Source organism: Camelus dromedarius, chromosome 1 (assembly GCF_036321535.1).
Source record: "Camelus dromedarius isolate mCamDro1 chromosome 1, mCamDro1.pat, whole genome shotgun sequence".
Taxonomy (NCBI): domain Eukaryota; kingdom Metazoa; phylum Chordata; class Mammalia; order Artiodactyla; family Camelidae; genus Camelus; species Camelus dromedarius.
Genome location: NC_087436.1, coordinates 47903627 through 47923118, shown reverse-complemented (window position 1 = coordinate 47923118; position 19492 = coordinate 47903627). Strand labels below are relative to the sequence as shown.

At 39.3% G+C, this 19492-nt stretch overlaps 1 protein-coding gene across 1 annotated transcript in view; it reads right to left on the bottom strand.

The window, feature by feature from the left end:
• The window catches only part of DKK2 (dickkopf WNT signaling pathway inhibitor 2), a 101556-nt gene extending 82585 nt beyond the window's left edge, over positions 1-18971 (bottom strand). Inside the window, exon 1 of the mRNA XM_010999055.3 lies at positions 17997-18971. Within this exon, the coding sequence (XP_010997357.1) occupies positions 17997-18218 (222 nt within the window). The 5' untranslated portion in view covers positions 18219-18971. The remainder of the gene's footprint in view (positions 1-17996) is intronic.
• Between the last annotated feature and the right edge of the window lie 521 nt (positions 18972-19492).

Sequence of the window (19492 nt, the reverse complement as noted above, 5' to 3'; positions counted from 1 at the left end):
GAAGTCTGAGTTTAGGTAACTAAGTCATATCCCAATATGACTATTAGAGAACATATTAGCCAATCTAAGAAATCATTCTCCTTGTCTGCTTAGAATCCACTGCTAGCTGTATGTGTACCATAACATAGAGAAAAACAAAAAAAAAATTTTTTTTTAGTTAAAAAAGAAGAATAACCAAAAAAGCAAATAAAAAAAATGAGGAAGGTATCAAGAAAACACAGCTAATACATGATTTTGGTGTTGTCTAGTCACTAAAAAAATGATTGAGGAATCCAATCTAACAAACAACTTTTAGAATGTTTTTCAAAATGTTTTTCATTTGGATGGGGTAGGTTAATAAATGCTACTTGAGTAATTTTTCCTGCTCTGCCAATGGCAGACTTGATGACTGACTTGATTTTTAGGATACCAACTTTTTTTAATGCTCTGAATGTATACAGATAAAACACCACCTAGACTATAAAATAAGTATGTTTCTCACAATTTGTGAAGGTGTTTTCTGAGGGAAGTCTACTCTGCCCTGTGTGTATCTTGTCCAGCCTAACTTAAATTCTTAAGTCATTTTTCTGTGAACTACAGCTAACTCATACCTCTGAAGAGGTGTCTATTTTGATCTACAGCTATGCTTTGAAGATGGAGCTAAGAGGCTGTTCTGATGGGCTGAATGGGAGTGTAAGGGAAAGAGAGAAATCCAAGGCTTTTTGTTTGAGCAATTAGAAAAGCAGATTTACCATCAATGAGATGAGGAGGTCCAAGCCTGCAGCAGGTTTGGAAAAGGGAAGATGGTTTTGATATGACCGGTATGAACTATCTACTAGCGGAAATGTTAGGTTGACATTTACTATTCTTATTATTCTGAAGTTTCAAGAAAGAGGTCTTGCTGAGAGATATAAACATGGGAGTCAATAGTATATAGTGGTATTTAAAGCCAATAGATCATTAAATCGCAAAGGAAATGGTTATAAATGGCAAGGACTAAGCATCATACTGGTAACAGACCAGTTCCCACGTTCAAGAAAAGATAAAATTCATTTGTCACGATTTATTCTAAGTAAACCTGTGTTGTTTCTTGGGTATATCTATTTTCCTAAGTACTTAATTTTATAATCTGCTTTGTAATGTAGTCCACAATCAATATCAAACTCATAATTCTGTAGAAGAAATCTTCACTTTTTGAAAACCAGAATATCTCTTCCATATTATATTATGCCTTACAGACCCATGACAACAGTTGAATTATCTTAGGACAGTGGGATAAAAATCACTTCTGGGATAATAAACTTTTAGTTCGTTCTGGAGCTGAGTAATTATGTCTGTTTATCTAAAGGCATAGCCAATTTAGTTTGTAAGGCATACTTGAGTGAAGATGAATAGTTTTTAATAAATAAACATTATTTTCAAAATTTATGTTTTGTGAGAGAGAATCAGAGGCAGGGCAGTAACACAATCTACAGCTCTAAATTGTCATACCATCTACTTCTCTCATTATTTCCACTTCTGTTTTTCCTACTTAGACATGTTCATTATAAGCAGTTGTTAGAGGCAGCTGTTACTAAGATGGAAAGGAATGGCAAAGTTCTTAAATACTGCTTTCTTAAAAAAAAAAAGCTTCAAAACATCTGGGTTCTGCACTGAGAAATATTTTTGGTGAGACTGAAATGATTATGTAAAAGATTATGCAGAAGGAACAGCAATTAATTTCTTCCTTGTTGCCTACATCTTAAAAATCTCCTTTTACTTTCACAGTAGTTTTGTCAAATGCTATGCGAAGTTTCATGAATCTGTCTAGTTTTGCTTATTTTTAAACCCTTGAAGACTACTTAACATTGGAATGTGATTGCTCAATATTTGCCCAATTATAGAAAACTACCCATTTTAGGTGCAATTTCTAGCTTTGTTTGTTTGTTTATTATGGCAGTATTTTCCTTCTCTGAGGAACTTTCCCACCCTTTTGAGATACACCTAAAATTCTAAGAGGTGAAGGGAGGCAATAGGAATGACAAAACACAATATAAAAGAGGAAATCAAAACCAAAAAGTTGGCCCAGACTCCTAGAACAAACCCTGTACCCTGAGTCCCAGCTAAATATGAATTAGAAGGTTATGCTATCACCTTAGTCGGGGCTGTTATTGTTAGGCCAGAGTATCTGTTGTCACTGGAAAACAGCTCAGCCAAGTCATACTTCCCAACGGAGGAAAATGTGGTGTCAGAATTTCGAGAAGGTCCAAATCAGGACACCTGTGTGCCAGAGAGGCCCAGCTGCACATGGGGGCTGGCCACCGCAGCAGGACACCATCTGCTCAGCACATGAGATGCCAGTTTCTTTGCTGAAGATGGGTTTGAAGGATGGGACTCTTTAAAGAGAAAGCTCACCACTCGGCTGGGACATCCTTAGCCTTTCTCACATTTTAAAATAAACAATTTTAGGAAGAGGGGATTAAAGGCTTATGTTGGGGAGATGACAAGCAGGGCATACTGCTAGCTCCAGAATTGCCTCAGAAGTTCGCTTTCAGATCGGCATTTCATTCTGTTGACTGATGAAGTATGACCATAACTCTCAGAAAATTCCAGGTGTTAAGCATGTGCAAATTCCAAAAATGCTCTGTGCTCCTGTCACTGGGTTTGCAACAATCAGACCAACTCTCTCCCCTCGTCCCTCTAAGACATAAAGATACTTTTGGCCCATTCCTTGTCTTCCTGATCTTTAATGAATATCTGGTCAGAGAAAACATGGTGGACAACCCAGAATCTACAGAATTAGTGTTAACTGGCTTCCTTCCACCAACTAAAACTGACATCTAGAAAAATAGAAACTAACACTACACTCACTTCTTTGCAATTTGAGGGGCTGAATTTCCCACAATCTGTCTTCAGGTCCCTATTTAGCAATGTTACCTTTTAGTACCATTCGTAATTATCAGATATTTAAAATGTTTATTTTTCTTTTAATGGATATTTATAATCTAATCCCCTTGAGGATTATGGCACTTTTCATTTCTTCTTCAGAGGTGAGAAAACAAGGACCTCAATAATGTTTCTAGAGTTCACAGGCACAGCTCTATAAAGTTGTTAAACTCCTAGAACAAAATTCCAATATAGGGAAATAATCTCATTCGCTTTCAGTAAAAAAAGAAAGAAAGAAAAAAAAAAAAAACCTTGAGCGTTCTCCCCACTTAACTCATCAAGGCATAACTCTTCTACATTAAAACGGTAATCAACTCTGAGTGTGAAGCAATGCATCCTGGGACCACAGACACCAAATGTTGAGCTTGCTTGCAGTGTTTATGGTCGCTTTTCCTTCCTGCCTGACTGCCTGCCTCAAATATTTACTGAGTGCTCTGCACAAAACAGAAGCTATAGGGCACTGAGAAGCTCAAGTGAAATAAATTTCTTGGCTATATTAATTGCTCCATCTTCTAGAAGCAAGGGTCCATATATTGCTCAGCTATCCAACCACTGTGACATCCACAGTAATGCCAGCCATAGGATATTGGTAGGAATGTGCTGGAGGGGTATAGTCATACCACATTTAATATCAGACTGCAGTATCCATGGATAGGCAATGATTATAATTTGGAGGTTGGCCTGTTTATCCTGCTTAATTTTGTGCTTATGTCACAAGCAGCTGTCACTTATGTTCTTGCTTTCCTTTCCATGCATCTTAGCTGCAGAATATCACTCCTCCAAATCCTAATATTAATCTCGTTATGATGATTGCTGTTGGCTCTTTGGTGAAAGTGCAATTCTTAAATCTGCTAGCATCAATTTGAAATCAATAATTTGTCCAATGCTCTGGCCATTCTGCCTTGATTCCCTAAGATATTTTAAATAGTCCTTGAAAATTAAGAACATCTCGGTCCTACCAACACAGCACTCTCTCTGTCAGACTCTGACTTCCTCAGAGGTGGACTCTTAAAAACCAGAGTTACTGGTGAGGTTAGGCTACATTTTATTTTTTTTTACTGATGTCTACTAAGAACCAGAATTAGATTTTTTTTTGGTCTTACTTAATTTTTCAAGTGACAAGCCATCAAATATTGTTGTTCTTTTGTGTTGAAAGCTTGTATTTTCTAACAAGAAAATTCACAGCACACACTCCAGTCCAATTTGTAATCAATCTCTGGGGTGGCTGTGGTACAAGACCTGCATGTTGGTCACTTGTGCTTTTAACAATGAGAACCAACAGAGACTAAAATTTAGTTACAATGCGGTGCAGCTGGTGTGGCCAGGACACCATTGGAAATGTAATTTCAAGAAGATTTTTCTTGTTAAAAAGCCATTTCCTTCTGAAGAGTGTTGGGAAGATAGCAGTAGGGCAAATAGGCAAGTAAGGAAATTTACAAGGATTTTCAGAGCATTTGGAAGCACTGTACTAATTTTGAACAATTGCAAAAACATTTTTTACTGAGTTAAGCTGTTTAGCCTTTTCTCTGAAATTTTAATAGGATACGTTTGCATTAAAAAAAAATAACTTTTGCCAGATTTTTTTTTTCTGGCCTCAGTGCACGCATTTTTACTAACAAGTGGCACATGAAATAACGTGTCTCACCAGACTGGACTCTAGGGAATTGCACTGGGTATGATTTGTTCCTGCCTCTTCTTTCAGGAAAGAGTGGGTTGGGGTGGGGAACATACTACTGGTTTGCACTCATTAACTGCTTCCTGAACATTATGAGTCTCCAAGAAATGGCAACCATATTACATAAATTCTAACCAGGTTCTCCTAAAAAAGAGGACATGATTATGAGCTATGTTATAGATTTTATTTTTAAGGCTATCGACCAAACTGAGGGTATCCCACCTTAAAGCAACCAACACTGAAGTATTTACAGTTATAACCACAATACTGATTCTATGATTCAGAATGTCTTCTGGAACTTTTTGGAAGGTTTTCAGAAAGTACATCATGGTTCTTTGAATGACATCCTCACCTTCTGTGTCGTATTGGGTTTAAGGAAACAATACAAAACCACTCAGAACCAAGTATTTTGAATGTGGTGTGTTCATCAATATGATTATATTGTTTATGGTCATAAAGTTATGGCCTAAAATAAATAAGCATGTAAACTGCTTTTGAAGTTAGTTTCCAAAGGAAGGACTAAAGAACAGTATCAAAGGCATGAGTTTTCTGCAGTGACTAATTTGGAAAAACAATGTTTGAGTGTGTTTGTTTAAAAAAATCTATGACTTCATTTTACTCTTGCACCTTTGCCACATTTCTTTCTTTGATATATTTCAGCACACATTTTGTTCCTCCGCCCCACCTGCAGTTAGATCTTGTCCACTTAACACAACCCGCCACCAATCTGCTCTGAGTCCCCAGACTCCTACCCTCCTGCTAGTGCAACTTTGGTATTTCTTACCATGCTTCTAATTCCTTGTAAGTCTGCCTCTTCCCACGTATGTTTCCTTAGTGCTTTGCAAATGATAAAATTAGGATCAGACTTCCACAAGGGACAGTAAGACATTTACAAAGGGGGGAAAAAAAACCCAAACCCCAAATTTAATTCCTTCCAAAATATTTGGAAAAGAAAAGGTAGACACTGCCTCTTTACAGTATCATCATGTCCAGCATGTCAGACTTTTCCTTGCCTGTTTATGAATATAATCTTCCAGGGCAGCCTAGCTGTCCATCTAGGGAACCAGAGAATAATGTGTGAAAAATGACTAAAGTAACTTGATTACATTTTCTGTTAATGAGAAAGGGTTTTTACACGGATTGATACCCAGCTTTGTTTTATTCATGCTTCACTTACAGCAGAAAGCAGATGTTCCCATTCTTAACATAATTAGAGTTACGATAACTAAACAACTAAGAGTTACTGCTCATCCTTAAATCTTTATAAAAAGGAAAACTTCCCAAGTTGTTCAGCTCTCATACTGTATTGAAAAGTAGAAAAGTAGAGGCCTGAACTGGACAATGTATGGGAGACTCCTTCAACCTTAAAATTCCAACTGGATTCCTCACGTACACTACACTTGTTTTTACAGCTACTTATGCCAAGGACTGAGTGGAACATATGTGTCTAATAAATGTTTGTTGACTCTGATCATAGCACCGAACACACCTAAGAAGTAAGTAAGCAATTAGCAAGTTGCCTGGCTTACTGGAAGAATTTAATCACATCTGAATTCTGAAACATGCCAATAAAAAAGTATGTAGCTGGATTCTCTGGCCTCCAGTTTATAGGAGGTGGCAGCATGGCATGATTAAATAGACAGGCTCAAGTAAGACTGCTTGGCTTTAAATCCCAGCTCTGCCACTCATCGGCTGTGTGGTCCCAGAGACAAAGCAAGAGAAACAAGATAATTGATGACATTGTATGCCAAGCTGATAAGTTTAGACTTCATGCTCTAGAAACAGACATTTCTAGAAGAGGCTGATCAGATTTTTACTTTAGAAAGCTCACTTTAGAAGGAGTGTAAAGGATGGTTTGGGGAAGCACAAAACTATCACAATATGTTCTGTTGAGAAATGATAGTGGTCTGAATCAAGGCAATGATAAATTGAGGTGACAATAGCACAACAAGAAAGATGAATATTAAAGAAGTAGAATCCTAAAAATTGGAGAATAATTACTTAGGAGCAGGGGTAGCAAGCAGGAAGCCTGGCTGGTTTCTAGCTTGGACAAACGGTTGGGTGAGATTTCTGCACATGTAACATGAATGATTAGAGCTACTACATTGTTCACTAGGAAATGCCTACTTAGCAATACAATAATATGTTTTCAAAAGCTTTGAAAAATACCCACTTTCCTATTTGAAGAGTCTGTGGCAAATGTTCTTCATCTGTCACAGTCCATGTGGTTTCACACACATACAACTGGACTTGACAATTGGCTATTTCCCTGAACTTTATCCATTGTGAACCTTGGAACCTGCAATGTGCCCAAAATATGACACTCAAATGTCATTTCAGAGCATTAAAAATAAACTTATTTCTATTATTGGATTCTTATTATGCTTTTCCAAGATGTTTTTTAAAATACACAAACAGTAACATATCTTCTAAATAATAGAATAAAAATGCATAGGGGTCTTGAATGTCACAGGCAGGATATTCTAATAACAGACTGTCTGTAGCCTGTAATGATGATGATGATAATAACAACAATAATAATAATACCACTAAGTTTTAATCAGAAATGTGAAAGTATTACTACTGATACTGAAATTTTTGAAGAAATCCAAGAAAATCAAGACAAATAGGTAAAGAAAGGAAACAAAACGAAAAAACCACATTCCGCATTCAACCCTTCTTCCTATATAAAAAAAAAAGGCAGCCTATCAAAACAGAAACTGACTTATGATTCCAGAATCATAAAATCCGACTAGGTTAACTCATTCTTTGCTCGATTCTGTCTAATTCAGATTTGTCTTTCATAAATTCAGAGTGGAAAGGTCTTAATTTTGTTTTTCATGAAACAGCCTCTAGTGATGTAAGTAAGCAATATTTTATACTTTACAAAGAGATAGGAAGAGACACTATTGTTACACCTACCACTTTACTGATGAGAAAACTAAGCCTTAACAGTGTTAGATGATTTCTTCAAGGTCTCACATATTGAAAACAGGCTAACCAGGTCTTCTGAGTCTGTATCATATGCTATGTCAAGTTCACTTACTGTCCTGTGTTGAAACTGTAACCATCCTCAACTGCATATTCTTAGAAGTAAAGTATGATGATACACACACGGCGTACACCCAGAAGGAAGAACGCTAATGCGGGATAACAGATTCTGATGAATAAGCCTGAAACATCCAAGTACCAAAGGCAGCACTGTTATTAGTCACTTACTCCGGGAAGTGGAGAGGCGGAGGTCAGACACATCCCAGGTGAAGAGGTCCACCAGGCCTAGGCCCGAGGCTGACATGCAGTTGCAGCTGGGAGACTGGGCGAGTTCTGAGATGACTGTGCTTCTCTCCATGAAAACCTGCCTGCCTCTGCCTTCTACCTCCCCTCACAGGGGCTGATTCCTCAAGTACTGCTGATCTCCAAGTATCGTGCGCCCTGAGTTCCCGGCAGGGGACTTATTTCAAACCACAGGGGTCAGTGGTTTTTCAAACCACAGGTTTGATCAATCAATTCTATGAGTGATGAGCAGTATTTAACAAAGTGAGAGAGAATGGAACAGAACAAGAGAGCAGTGCAGAGCAGAACAGAAGGGGAATGACTAAAAAGAAAAAAATTTCACTACATCATTAGAGTATTTATTGTTGAAACTTTTTTTTTCCAGGGATGTGTATGTGTGTACTTGATCTCAATGTAAAATATATTTCTTCGGTACAGACTCTCTCCAGCCAGGCTTCTTGCTAATAATGTCATTAAAGTGTCATAACTGAAAAAGCAAGCAAGGCCAATACAGTGAAAGCCACATTCTTTCATTCATTTTCTTTAAGTCCTACTGACACAGCTGTCATCGTGACATAGCATTCTTTGCTAATACACTTTGACATACTCAAATTTAAAGCTGAAAAAGAGCTCTATGTATAAGTTCTCCCCCACCAGCTTTTTAACCAATGGAATCAAATTCCTCTACAGAGCTTTGTTATTATTTGAAGGCTTGTGTTAGAAGTCAGATGGTCCAAGTTCCCACAGAAGCTCCTTTGTCACAGGCACCATTTGTAGTACACTGGGCAGAACATGACACATCTCCTAATTTGCTTCCCTCATATGTAAAATGAGGGAGTTAAATTAAGTGATTTCTAATGCATCTCTCAGTTCTAACTATACCCCCTTTAGCCTGCTGTACAAGTTCTTGAAACTTGTAGATGATAAAAGGTTCTCTGGGCTCTTTTTATAAAGCTCTCCATCGTGATTAACAATGATTAAGCACATTTAAGGAATCCTCTTATTTGGTTACTAAATATTTAAGCACTATTAAGGGTCTACCAGGTTGAAAGTAAATGTTAAGGAGGTTTTTCACACTAAAAATTAACAAATAATTATTTATAAAATAGCAAGTAGCAAAAAAAATTACTCTTTAAGACATAGTTCAAGTTATAAAAACAAGCATTATATATTGATTAAAATATATATGTGCATGTAATATGTAACATTTCATGAACATGAATAATAGAAACTTGCATATTCATTGCTATAACAATAAGTGCATCATAGAGAAACAAATTGGAGGCCATTTAAATCCCAAGCATTCAAATAAATAGCGTTCAAGAAACAAAAGCACCTATCTTGATAGGAATCTACACAGCTTTCTTTCATCACCAGTGAGTGATGAGTCAGGGCAGAGCAAAGAGTTTGGGGTGATAAGACGTAATTCTCGGGGTATGCATTCATCTAACCTGGGGCACTTTTTACCAGGCTTTCCTGAGAGCCATGAGAAATCATAAAGACTTGGTTGCCTGACTCCTGACAATTTGAAGTTAACCATAAAAGGATTCATTTTTGATATGAAGATTTTTTTGTTTTGTTTGTTTCTAGAAGGACTTCCAGAACATCTGAGCAGGCAAAGGGGCTCAGAAGTTTAACCAAGCTCAAGGTGGATACCCACGAATGTGACAAAAGAATACCAGCCAAGAAGAGAACGTGGAAAAGAGAGGAGAGAGGACTGGGGAGAGACTGTGTGAGGACACGCCCACATTCGTGGGCAGAAGGTTGTGGAGGAATCAGTGCAAGAAGTAAAGAGGAATGAGCCAGGGAGGAAAGGAAAACATGCAATATTAACAGAAGCAAGGGCTATACAGGTACGAAGTATAGGCAACAGGCCACGGAGCACAGAGGATGGTTACCAGAAAAAAGACTTGGAGGTTTCAAGCGACAAATTAACACAATGCTTGTTGAGCCAAATTTCAAAGGGTTAAGATGAACTGAAGCCAGAATGAGCAAGTGAACACTATTATTTGAATGTTAGCTGTCATTTTAGTTGGTTTTAAATGACAATTCCCCCACTGTCCCCCCCACTTGGATAAAGGTTTTTAGTTCATTACTGGATAGAAACTCTTACTGGCAAACAGTTTGTTTCCAATATGTTCAGAGGAATTTATTGCAAACCCCAATGAGATGACATTCACTCTCAATTAACATTATTAAAATACTTCCAAATTACTTGAATCACGAAAAAAATAACTCACATAAAACAAAAAAGTAAAGGTAATGGAATGGGAATAATGAGACCCAAATTTCAGAGTCCTCTTAGCAGGACAGGCTGACACTCAAAGAGGGTTGTAAACCTTCCAAATTCTCAGCAAGCTCTTTGGGCTCCAGGCCCCGTGCGGAAAGTGTCAGGAAGCTTGCCTTTGCACAGGCTGTCTTACTTTGGAGAATATCAAATTAATGCTGTTGGCAGCAGACTCTAACATGTTGTTCAATTATTTTGGTTCCTGTGCTTAAATAACTAATATTGCCATGGTGTGAGGACCTCCACTCATCGTGATCGTGTTCTTAATGTCTGCTATAATCTGACTTCTGTGTAATTTCACCAATTACTCAATTACGTGCTATTTTGCTTACTTTTTTACAGCATAACCAGACTTACGATCCCTTTTAATGTTAGCACTCAATACAAGAAACGTGATTACATATGTGGGTATGTGTTTATTTTGTCTTGTTTTGTTCTATTTTACAATTCTTGGCCTTGGTGTAATTGAGTTTATTTGTTTCCTTCGTGTCCATCACACACATTGGTTTAGCTACTCCAATTCCTCTTGGTGGGAAAAAGTTAGCAGCCACTTTCCATTTTGTGCAGGAGCACTTGACCTTACTTATTTCTGTAATGGTGGTAGGAATAATGACATCAGCACAGTAACTAAATGCACTTTCCTTTTCCGGTTGCTCAGTAAGATGAATATTATTAACCATAATAGGTTGCTATTATTATTGTTATCCTGTTTTACAGATTTAAAAAAAAAGGGACCAGAGAATAAGTGGCTTTTCCAAAGACATTAAGCTAGTCAGTGGTGAGCCAGAATTTAGAAAAATTCCCTTAGGAACTCTGTTAGGAAACTGTAGTGCTGCAGGGTTGTTACAGAGCATCTGATTCTCTGAATGGTAGGTGGGGGGGGGGGTCAAAAGTAAAGGAAAAACAGAAGCAACAGCAGGCTCTAAACCTGGACAATTCCCTCCTATCTGATCAGAGTGTGAAGGATGCCAGCCAAACCAAATTTAAGCGATTGAGGACAGGCCATTGAGAAGGCCTCTGCTTTGCTGATGTCAGTGGGCACATGGTGTCACTTAGGTGCAGAAAGATGAGTACCGGGGACTGTATGGCAGTTACAAAGAGAAAAGAAGAGAAAATAGGATGTATCCAACAGCGTTCCCTTCTACTTGAGGCAACACCATAATTTAATGGGAAAAAGTAGGAGAAAGAGAGGGTGTGTGAGTGTGTGTGTGTAGTTTCCTTGCTGATAGTGATCTATCCCTGGCAGGGAGGCAAGTAAAGGCAGAAATGAAAATAATGTTCTGTCATTATGTGACTGCCTTTGTATCCATGAAGTGCTAACATACTTTGGCTGCTCAGAGTAGCAGTTGGCATCAACAGAGGGTTTGGGTTCTGGTATGGTGTTTAATGTATCTAGAGTTATACCCATGCCATTAGAAAATATAAGCAGGAAGAGTAAAATGAAGGTCAATATTTCCTTTTAAATCCATATTGTATGGATATTGTATCCACATTGTATATTGTAGCGTATTGTAGCAGCACGGCCTGATAGTTAAATATGCAGGTTTTGACACCAGATGGCTTCAGTTCATATTTTGACTTTCTCTACTTACTGCTGTGTGGCTTGTACAAATTGCATAACCTCTTCACGTCTCAGGAGAATTATTGTTTTATCATTTATAAAAACAAGGATGATATTAGAACTTCCTTCAAAGGGCTGCCAAGAGAATCAAAAAAATTAACTTGAACGAAGCATTTGGAGTAGTGCCTGGCACAGAACAAATAATCAATAAATGGAACCTCTTACTATAATTTAACGTGTGCTATAACTACTTACAAGCCAGTTTAAGGAAATAAAATAATCCGAAAGATCACTCTTTTCTTCCAGTCCCCAGAAGAAAGAGCATTCTTATTCCACACTATAAAGCATAATCTGGAGAGCTAACATTTTTAAGGAAATGTTTGGATAAATCCATACCTTTAGAAAGTTTCTCCTCCTAATTGTGAAGCTCTGTGTTGCCACGTAATGCCCTTACTCATTCATTGGTTCTATTTATTTGTTTGCTTCAGACAGGGTAGGACAGTTAAAATGTCGTGTGATAATGAAATATTGAAATTTAAGCTATTGTGTGTACTAAATGATATAAGTAGAGTCAGTTAATTAAATTAGACACTGTAATATATTTAAAATGATATCTGATGCACATTTGTCTTTTTTATCTGAGTAGGGAAAAGAGAGAAGTAACTTTTTAAAAAACATTTACTACTTTTGTGTTTTGCTGATTTTATTTCTACATTTATTATTTGGGGCACATAGATAAAGCTAAACTAGTATCAAGATCCCACAAATATAATCTATTATACAGGCTCAGTGGTTGTGGATAAATGTTAGAAAAATACTTCTGTATTTAGTGCTACATAAACTAATTGAGTTAAAATACAGCAATTTAGATCTGGTATTGAAATCCCCTCTGCCTTCAAGGTTTCTGATTTAATTTACCATTACTAAGACAAGGATCTATGGCATGAACTCTCCCTAAGGACTCTGAGTAGATATTGGTGTTATTCATGGCCTTCCTTCCTTGGTTTGAACCAAAAGAAGTGGGCACTAAACCAAAGTTGTTATCTTGAGAGACTCATTGGGAAGCCACTACTCAAAATATTTGGATGGTGACATGGTGACTTTTCTTCCTGTGGACAGATGTTCCTATCAAAAAAAAAAAAAAAAAAAAGAACCCTCCCATATTTTATATCAGTTGACTTCTATGTTGGGGAGAATGATTTATATTTGCCCTAAAGAAAATAACAATTAGAGAAAAATTACTGTCATTTTCTAGTTTCTGGCAAGCGTGGCCAGAGGAAGAGAACTTAACTTCTGTTTCCCTTAAACAGCAATACTAAATTTCTGTTACACATTCCATATTTAATCCTTCCATGTAATCTTAAAGCAGTCCTACCAACACAAAAATCTATTTATTATTATTAATTTTGTTTTGGGGGGTTTTGTTTCAGATCTTATTTTAAAAATGATCTGAGAAGAGGAAAATAAATATTTAATTAACTAGGAGCAGCTTTCTCTCCTTTCTATAGATGAATACAAGGGACTAGAGTATAATGAAGTAAAATGACTTCAAAAGGCCGTCAGGGAGTCAGAGACAGAAATGAGCTTGTAGTTCACTTTGATGTTACATCAGTACCGAAGAATGAACAGCCAGAGTGATTGAGTCTAAAACAGTAAATATATTGAGTATTATAAAAGGCCTCTGTAATTTAACAGATTATTTTAGTGTCCATTTAAAATGATTGTGCAGGGGAAAGGAGGCGACAATATTCTCCTAGAACAGAATACATCAGTTACCCTTCTGTTACGTTGCTTTCTCGACTTTAAACATAAGATTTGAAACATTCCGGGAAGGAGCCTGTATCGGAGGGGAGTCCTACAGAAAGACTAGGGCAGGGCCAGAGTCACAGCCGGAGTGAATTTCAGTAACCTTGTCCCTTGCTCTCTCTCCTCAGGCAAAGAAATAAAATGATGGATGCCCATACTTAGATTATCATTAAAATAGTTTTCTTGTTATTCACGAGGTAACCTTCACTTGTATCAACCATCAGTTCTCTATTATCCACAGTGAGAGAAAAGAAACTTTAGTGTAGATTGTTTCTAATATTTTTCATTTTGGAAAATTTCATTTTCAAAATGATTTTCTTTCCCAATTACGTTTAGCGTCAGTTGATGTCCAGAGGACAGAGCAAATATTTATCCTCTCGAAGGAGAAAGTTGGGCAGGGGTTTTAAAAAAAGAGTCACTGATAATTTCAGAAAGTGAAGAGATCACCTATGGAAAATACGGTCTATAGCTTATTTCAATGAGCACTTTCATGAGTGTTCGTGTGTGCAAATAGACATAGCATTTGTATTAAAAAATGCAATATGCAAATATTAGTATTCTCTAACCAACTTCCTCAAACTTCTGTTTCAATGAATTTCAAGCATTTTTCTCTCACAGCATAACTTCATCCAAACCACCGTCCTTCAAGTGTTCAAATTATATCAGAAAATAATGGAATCTGAATTTACACTAAACCAGTTTCAGATTCTTTTTAGAGACACATGCCAGGAAGCTTATCTACATTTAAAATATGATTTCCACAGTTCTCTTCATAGCTTTTAAAAAACATTTCAAAATCATACACCATTAAATTCAAATTAATCTGCTGGTCTCAAAAAGACAAAATAAGGAGTAAAGACTAAAAGAAGCAATTACAAACAGAAATCCAAATGATTTTTCATTTACAAAAAAATCACTGTTAATTGCAAGGGTAAATTGATTTTATAAACTGATTTTTTTCCCCTTTAAGGTGGCCTGTAAAAGTCAATACCTCACACTCCAGAGGTGATGTCAAGCAATGGTGCACTTAATCAGAATATATTTATCCATATGATATTAAACATTTTGTTTGGTATTACTTTTGATTTGGAAAATTTGCAAGTCTCTTTAGAAATTTAAATCTATAAATATTGACATGTTAGTAACAGTCCTGCAATCTAATTTACTGCATACACGTATACATACACACACTACCTTTTAAAACCTATAATAACAGATGCAAATGTAAAGTCAAATTAAAACATTAATGTGAATAATTCAGCAAAATCATTTCTGCTACTTCTGTATCGATCACCTGAATACTAAGACATTCAATTTTCTAGGTCAGTTTCCAGTCATAACTCATAACTGTTTCTTCGAAAGCAAACCTAAGAATGAGAATTTTAACACCTCTGGAAAACAGTGCATTTTCTGTGGGGGTTTCTAAATCTTTCCTGAAATTCAAAGGCGAGTTTTCCAGAAGTGATTTATAAATAACCCACCTTGCCAATAGGACAAGTAGAATTCCTATAAATAAGGATGTCTTCTTCATATGAAATCAGGCTATGGTGAATTAGGAAAACCCTGGGGCCCATTTAGCCTCATTTCCACTTTTGTAGATTAATGAATTTTAATTTCTCTAATAATTTATTCTGCAATCGCAATAAAAATTCTATCTTAATTCTCTATTCTGAAAGTAAATGAGAAAATAAAATTAACAATTATTCAATTTTCACTTAAGGAGAAGAAGACCAAAGACTGAGTTTCTAATATGCCTATTTGAAGTTACATCCTATAGTCTCTTGTTCCTGTATCTCTGACATACATATAGTTCAGTATCATCAACCAAAGATTGGGGAGAGAGAGAGAATCAAACTTCTTAGGCCTCAGGATGACACACATAATCAGCTAGTTTTATCAGTTGGCATTTTACTTACAAATCTTCTCAACCAATCATATTTTTCCTATTATGATCGATAAAAATACAGCTCAACTGCATTTTAATTCTAAAGTTTTTCTCCATAAAAGGGTGTGGGATCTTCCCTTTCAAATAGTCTTTCTAATTTCCATTCCATTATTGAAAATAAGAGTACTAAGAATTTAAGTAACCACATAACGAGTGAAGGAAAGAAGATAAAGAGACCCATAAATATTCAAAGAATTCCTCTTCCTACTTCAAAGAAGAGAGATTTTTTTTCTGTTTATTCTTTCCTAATAGTACACATTTTAGATCACCTGCTAAACAAGCAAGAATCCAGAATATACAATAGATAATGCTCTTATTTTCCAGTTATCTTTCTGTGATTCAACTCAATCCTTTATTTTATGTTACCTTTGTCTCTGATTAGTTGCTATTTTCTCATAAACCCAGTGTCAAATTTTAAGGGTCTGGCATTGCAGTTAAGTAAATATAATGAAATAATTCCATAGAACCACTAAGTTATGGGGTGCATATAAGAAATTCAACTCAAAAAAAAAAAAAAAGAAATTCAACTCATTTGTAAAATAAATAAATAAATCTTCAGTTTGAAGACATGCAAAGTAGAACTGCAAAGTAACCTCTTTAAGGAGCAGATATTTGAAAAGAGAAAAAAGGCGAACATCTATATGCAGATATACTGTCAAAACATAAAGGACAAGCCTGTTTCTGGGGCGCATCCTGAAGTCTAGCTGTGTAACCCTATGGCTATTGGCAGTACTGACATAACTGATAATTCAATTTAGGAACATCAGGTGTTATGGCCCAATGGTGATGGAAACAAAGTTCTTCACAGAAACTCACAGAACGTACATGGATTAGAATTAAAAGGAACCTCAAAGATCATTGGGTCCATCCCTCCGTTCTTGGCTGAACTAAACAGGTCTTTTCAACAACTGATAAGGTAGAATTTGAAGTTAGTAGCATTAGAGAAAAGTTTGATGATTAGGACTGAGAGCATCCTTTCTTTGTAATCTTTGACTCATCTAAGAGAATGTCAAGTTTATTCCTATTGAAAATAGGGTGTTTCCCAGGGAAGAGAAAAAAGGAATGAGAGTAATCTTGTAAGTGTGGAGGTATGTGCACATGCGTGAGAATATGCACAGGACATGTATGTATGTAGTGTGTGTGCAGATGTATAGTTTCTTACTTCCCTTTGAGAGCATAAAAAAAAAAAATCCTTTAACTGCAGGCTTTGTATTCGTTTGAGAGGATAGCTGAAATGTTTGACATTTCAAAGCCCAGGAAGCAATCTGGAAATGCAAAAGTGTCCCCGTGAGAGGGCAGTAGGGGGCCAACCGCGGGCAAGTCTTTCCTCGTTGTGCATCCAGGACTGGCCTTGGCTGTCAACCTTCACCCTGCTGCCTACGCTGGGGGCAGGGGCAGTGGAGGACACCGGGATCGCGCACAGCGGCCGCAGCAGGCTCCTCTCATAAAACAGGGAAACCAGGGATCTGTGGGGGCAATAAGCCGCCTTCATGGGTTGACAGTTGAGCTGTACGAGGTGCCTGTGCTGTTTAGCAAGCTGGCTCCCCACAAAAGGAGCGGAAGGGGGAGTTGTAGCGGTTCCCAGTGCCCACAGGGCCCCCTCTCCTGGCCGCTGCGCGCTGGCCACAGCGGGTGCCAAGTGTGCACGATCGTGTCTCTATGTGTGTCTGTTTGTGTAACTGTTTGAGTGGCTGTCAATCTATCTGTCTGACAGAGGTGCTCGCGGAAAGTTCCCTCTGGAAAAAACACATCGGGAGTCTCCCTTGCTATGCCGCAGGAGCCCTAGCGGCCCGCACCTACAATGCTGTCACTCACTTCATTATTTTGCTTCCTCTCGGATGATTTATTTACAGTTCTTTAGGAGTGAAAAATACCCATCCATTGAGGTTTTCTCTATGTGACCTTCTTGAAAGTGAGAGAGTGGCTGGAAAGAAAGGAGAACCCGAAAAAAGGTAAATTCCCCCTTCAGATGGTAAAATATAATGGTTAAGAGCCCAGGACCTGGACTCAAAGACTGTCTGGATTTGAATCCTGGTCTGCCACTTATAGTAACTGTTGTCCTTGGGCACACAGCTTCCACTCCATGCCTCAATTTCCTCACTTGCAGGTTAGGGAGAGTAACAGCGCCTAGCTCATAGGGTTGTGAAGACTAAACACGTGTAAAACGCTTAAAACAGTGCCTGACACACAGCAGTTGCTATGTGTTAGCTACTCACATCATCTGCGGCATCGCTGTGTTAAATCTGGAGAAGGACCATTCTGGTCACTTCCCCCACCTGTATGCACTAGATCCCTGTACATGCCCGGATCCCAAAGCAGAGATGAGACGGTACCCTAACCTGCCCGCTCCACGCCCTCCCGTACTTAAAGCCACCTAGCCTCCCGCGCCCGCATAGACCTGCTTCTGGGAACCCCTTGTCAGCTGTCTTGGGCGCCACACCTGGGGGCGGAAGGTCGAGAGGCGCAAAGGCAAACGAATTGTCGAGAGTGCCAGTCCCTCTACCTCTCCTGCCCTCAGAGTGGGTATTTTGGGGTATTTTCCTACCTGCCCCAGGTTTTTGCCCTTCTTACTGCCGCCGAAAGCCAGTCCTTGGTATGTGCCCGCAGATCGATTGGCGGCCTGGGCAGGCGTCTCCCCTCCCAGAGAGGACTTGATGGAGTTGAGTTTGGCCCGAGAGCTGCCGAACTGTGAACTCTCCACCATCAGCACCGCAGCCAGTAGGAGCAGGCAGCGGGACGAGTCCTTGCCCCGCATCAACACGGCCATCTCCGGGCGAGGGGTCCCCGGGGAGGAGCAAAGCCCGCAGGGGTGCGGATGCAAAAGCACGAAGGACCCCCAACACGGGGCCCCTCACTTGGGGCGATGGGGCTCGCAGACTCTGTTCCCCCAACTCCACTTGGCTTTGGGGGCCCAGCACCGTGTGAACTCAGTCTCACGCCTCAGACCAGGAGCGAGCGCGACCCAAGCAAGACCCGCTTCTCCGCCAGGGCAGGAAGTTCTGCAGTAACTGGAAGCAATCAAAGGCAAGGCGCCTTCTCGCCAAGGAGGCGTGACCTGAGGTGCAAGAAGACCCAGTCCCGCGGACCGCACCGCTTCCCTTGCTCCTTGCCCCGCACCTCCGAGGTCCCGCCCGGTTCTCCGCGGTCCAATCCTCCTCTTAACTGCTCAGGAAGTCCACACTAGTTTCTTCTTCGGCCTCAGTTGCTTTTTTCTCCTCTTTTCCTTCCCTAACCTTTACTTCTCAACCTTTGCAGGACATTAAGTCCTCCTTTTCAATGTTAGCGGGCACTGTAATGGGGGATCAGGAACCGCGTCCCAGACGCGATCTTTGAGGTCTGAGGCCAGCCGAGCTCCCCAACGCACGCACGCACAGTCGCCCCGAAGCGTTGTTCTCCAGTTCACAACCCAGCAGCAGCCAACTGCTACCACCGACGCTGCGATGCCCTGGGAGCGGTCTTACGCTCCCCGCGGTCTCCCTCTCTGTGTGCTCTCTCACCGCCGCCCCCTTTGCTTTTTATAGCTTCCCACAAGTGGGTCTTATTTTCCTCCGCCCCCAATTCAGGAGTGACAAAGAGTAAAACGTTTCTATCACCCCCACGTCCCCGCCCTCCTCTTTTCTTTTCCCTGCGGCAGCTCCTTCTGAGGCTTCCCCTCCTGCTTCGCCTTAGCCCCCTCCCACTCCCTCTCCAATCTACAACTGAGAAAAATGTATTCACTCCCAGAGGAATATGCGGGCCCTAGTTCCTGACAACCGCCCCAGAGGGTGGAAGAACCTTTGGAAATAAACGGAGGGCAAATGTGGAAGTGGAGAGGGGCAAGCTGCCACTGCACTTCGGGACCGCCAGCACCCTTCCATGGGTTCCCAACCTATCTCCAGTCTCTGACTCGGAGCAGAGCACTGGAAAAGCCCTATAGAAGACTGAGGAAAGTGAGCATCTGGGCGTTAATACCGTGGACTGTGTACGCTCAAGTTTGGTTTTAGCCTGTGCCTCCCAGTAGAGGTTTGGAGCTGGCGCTGTGTCGGTGCGCCAGAGGGTGCC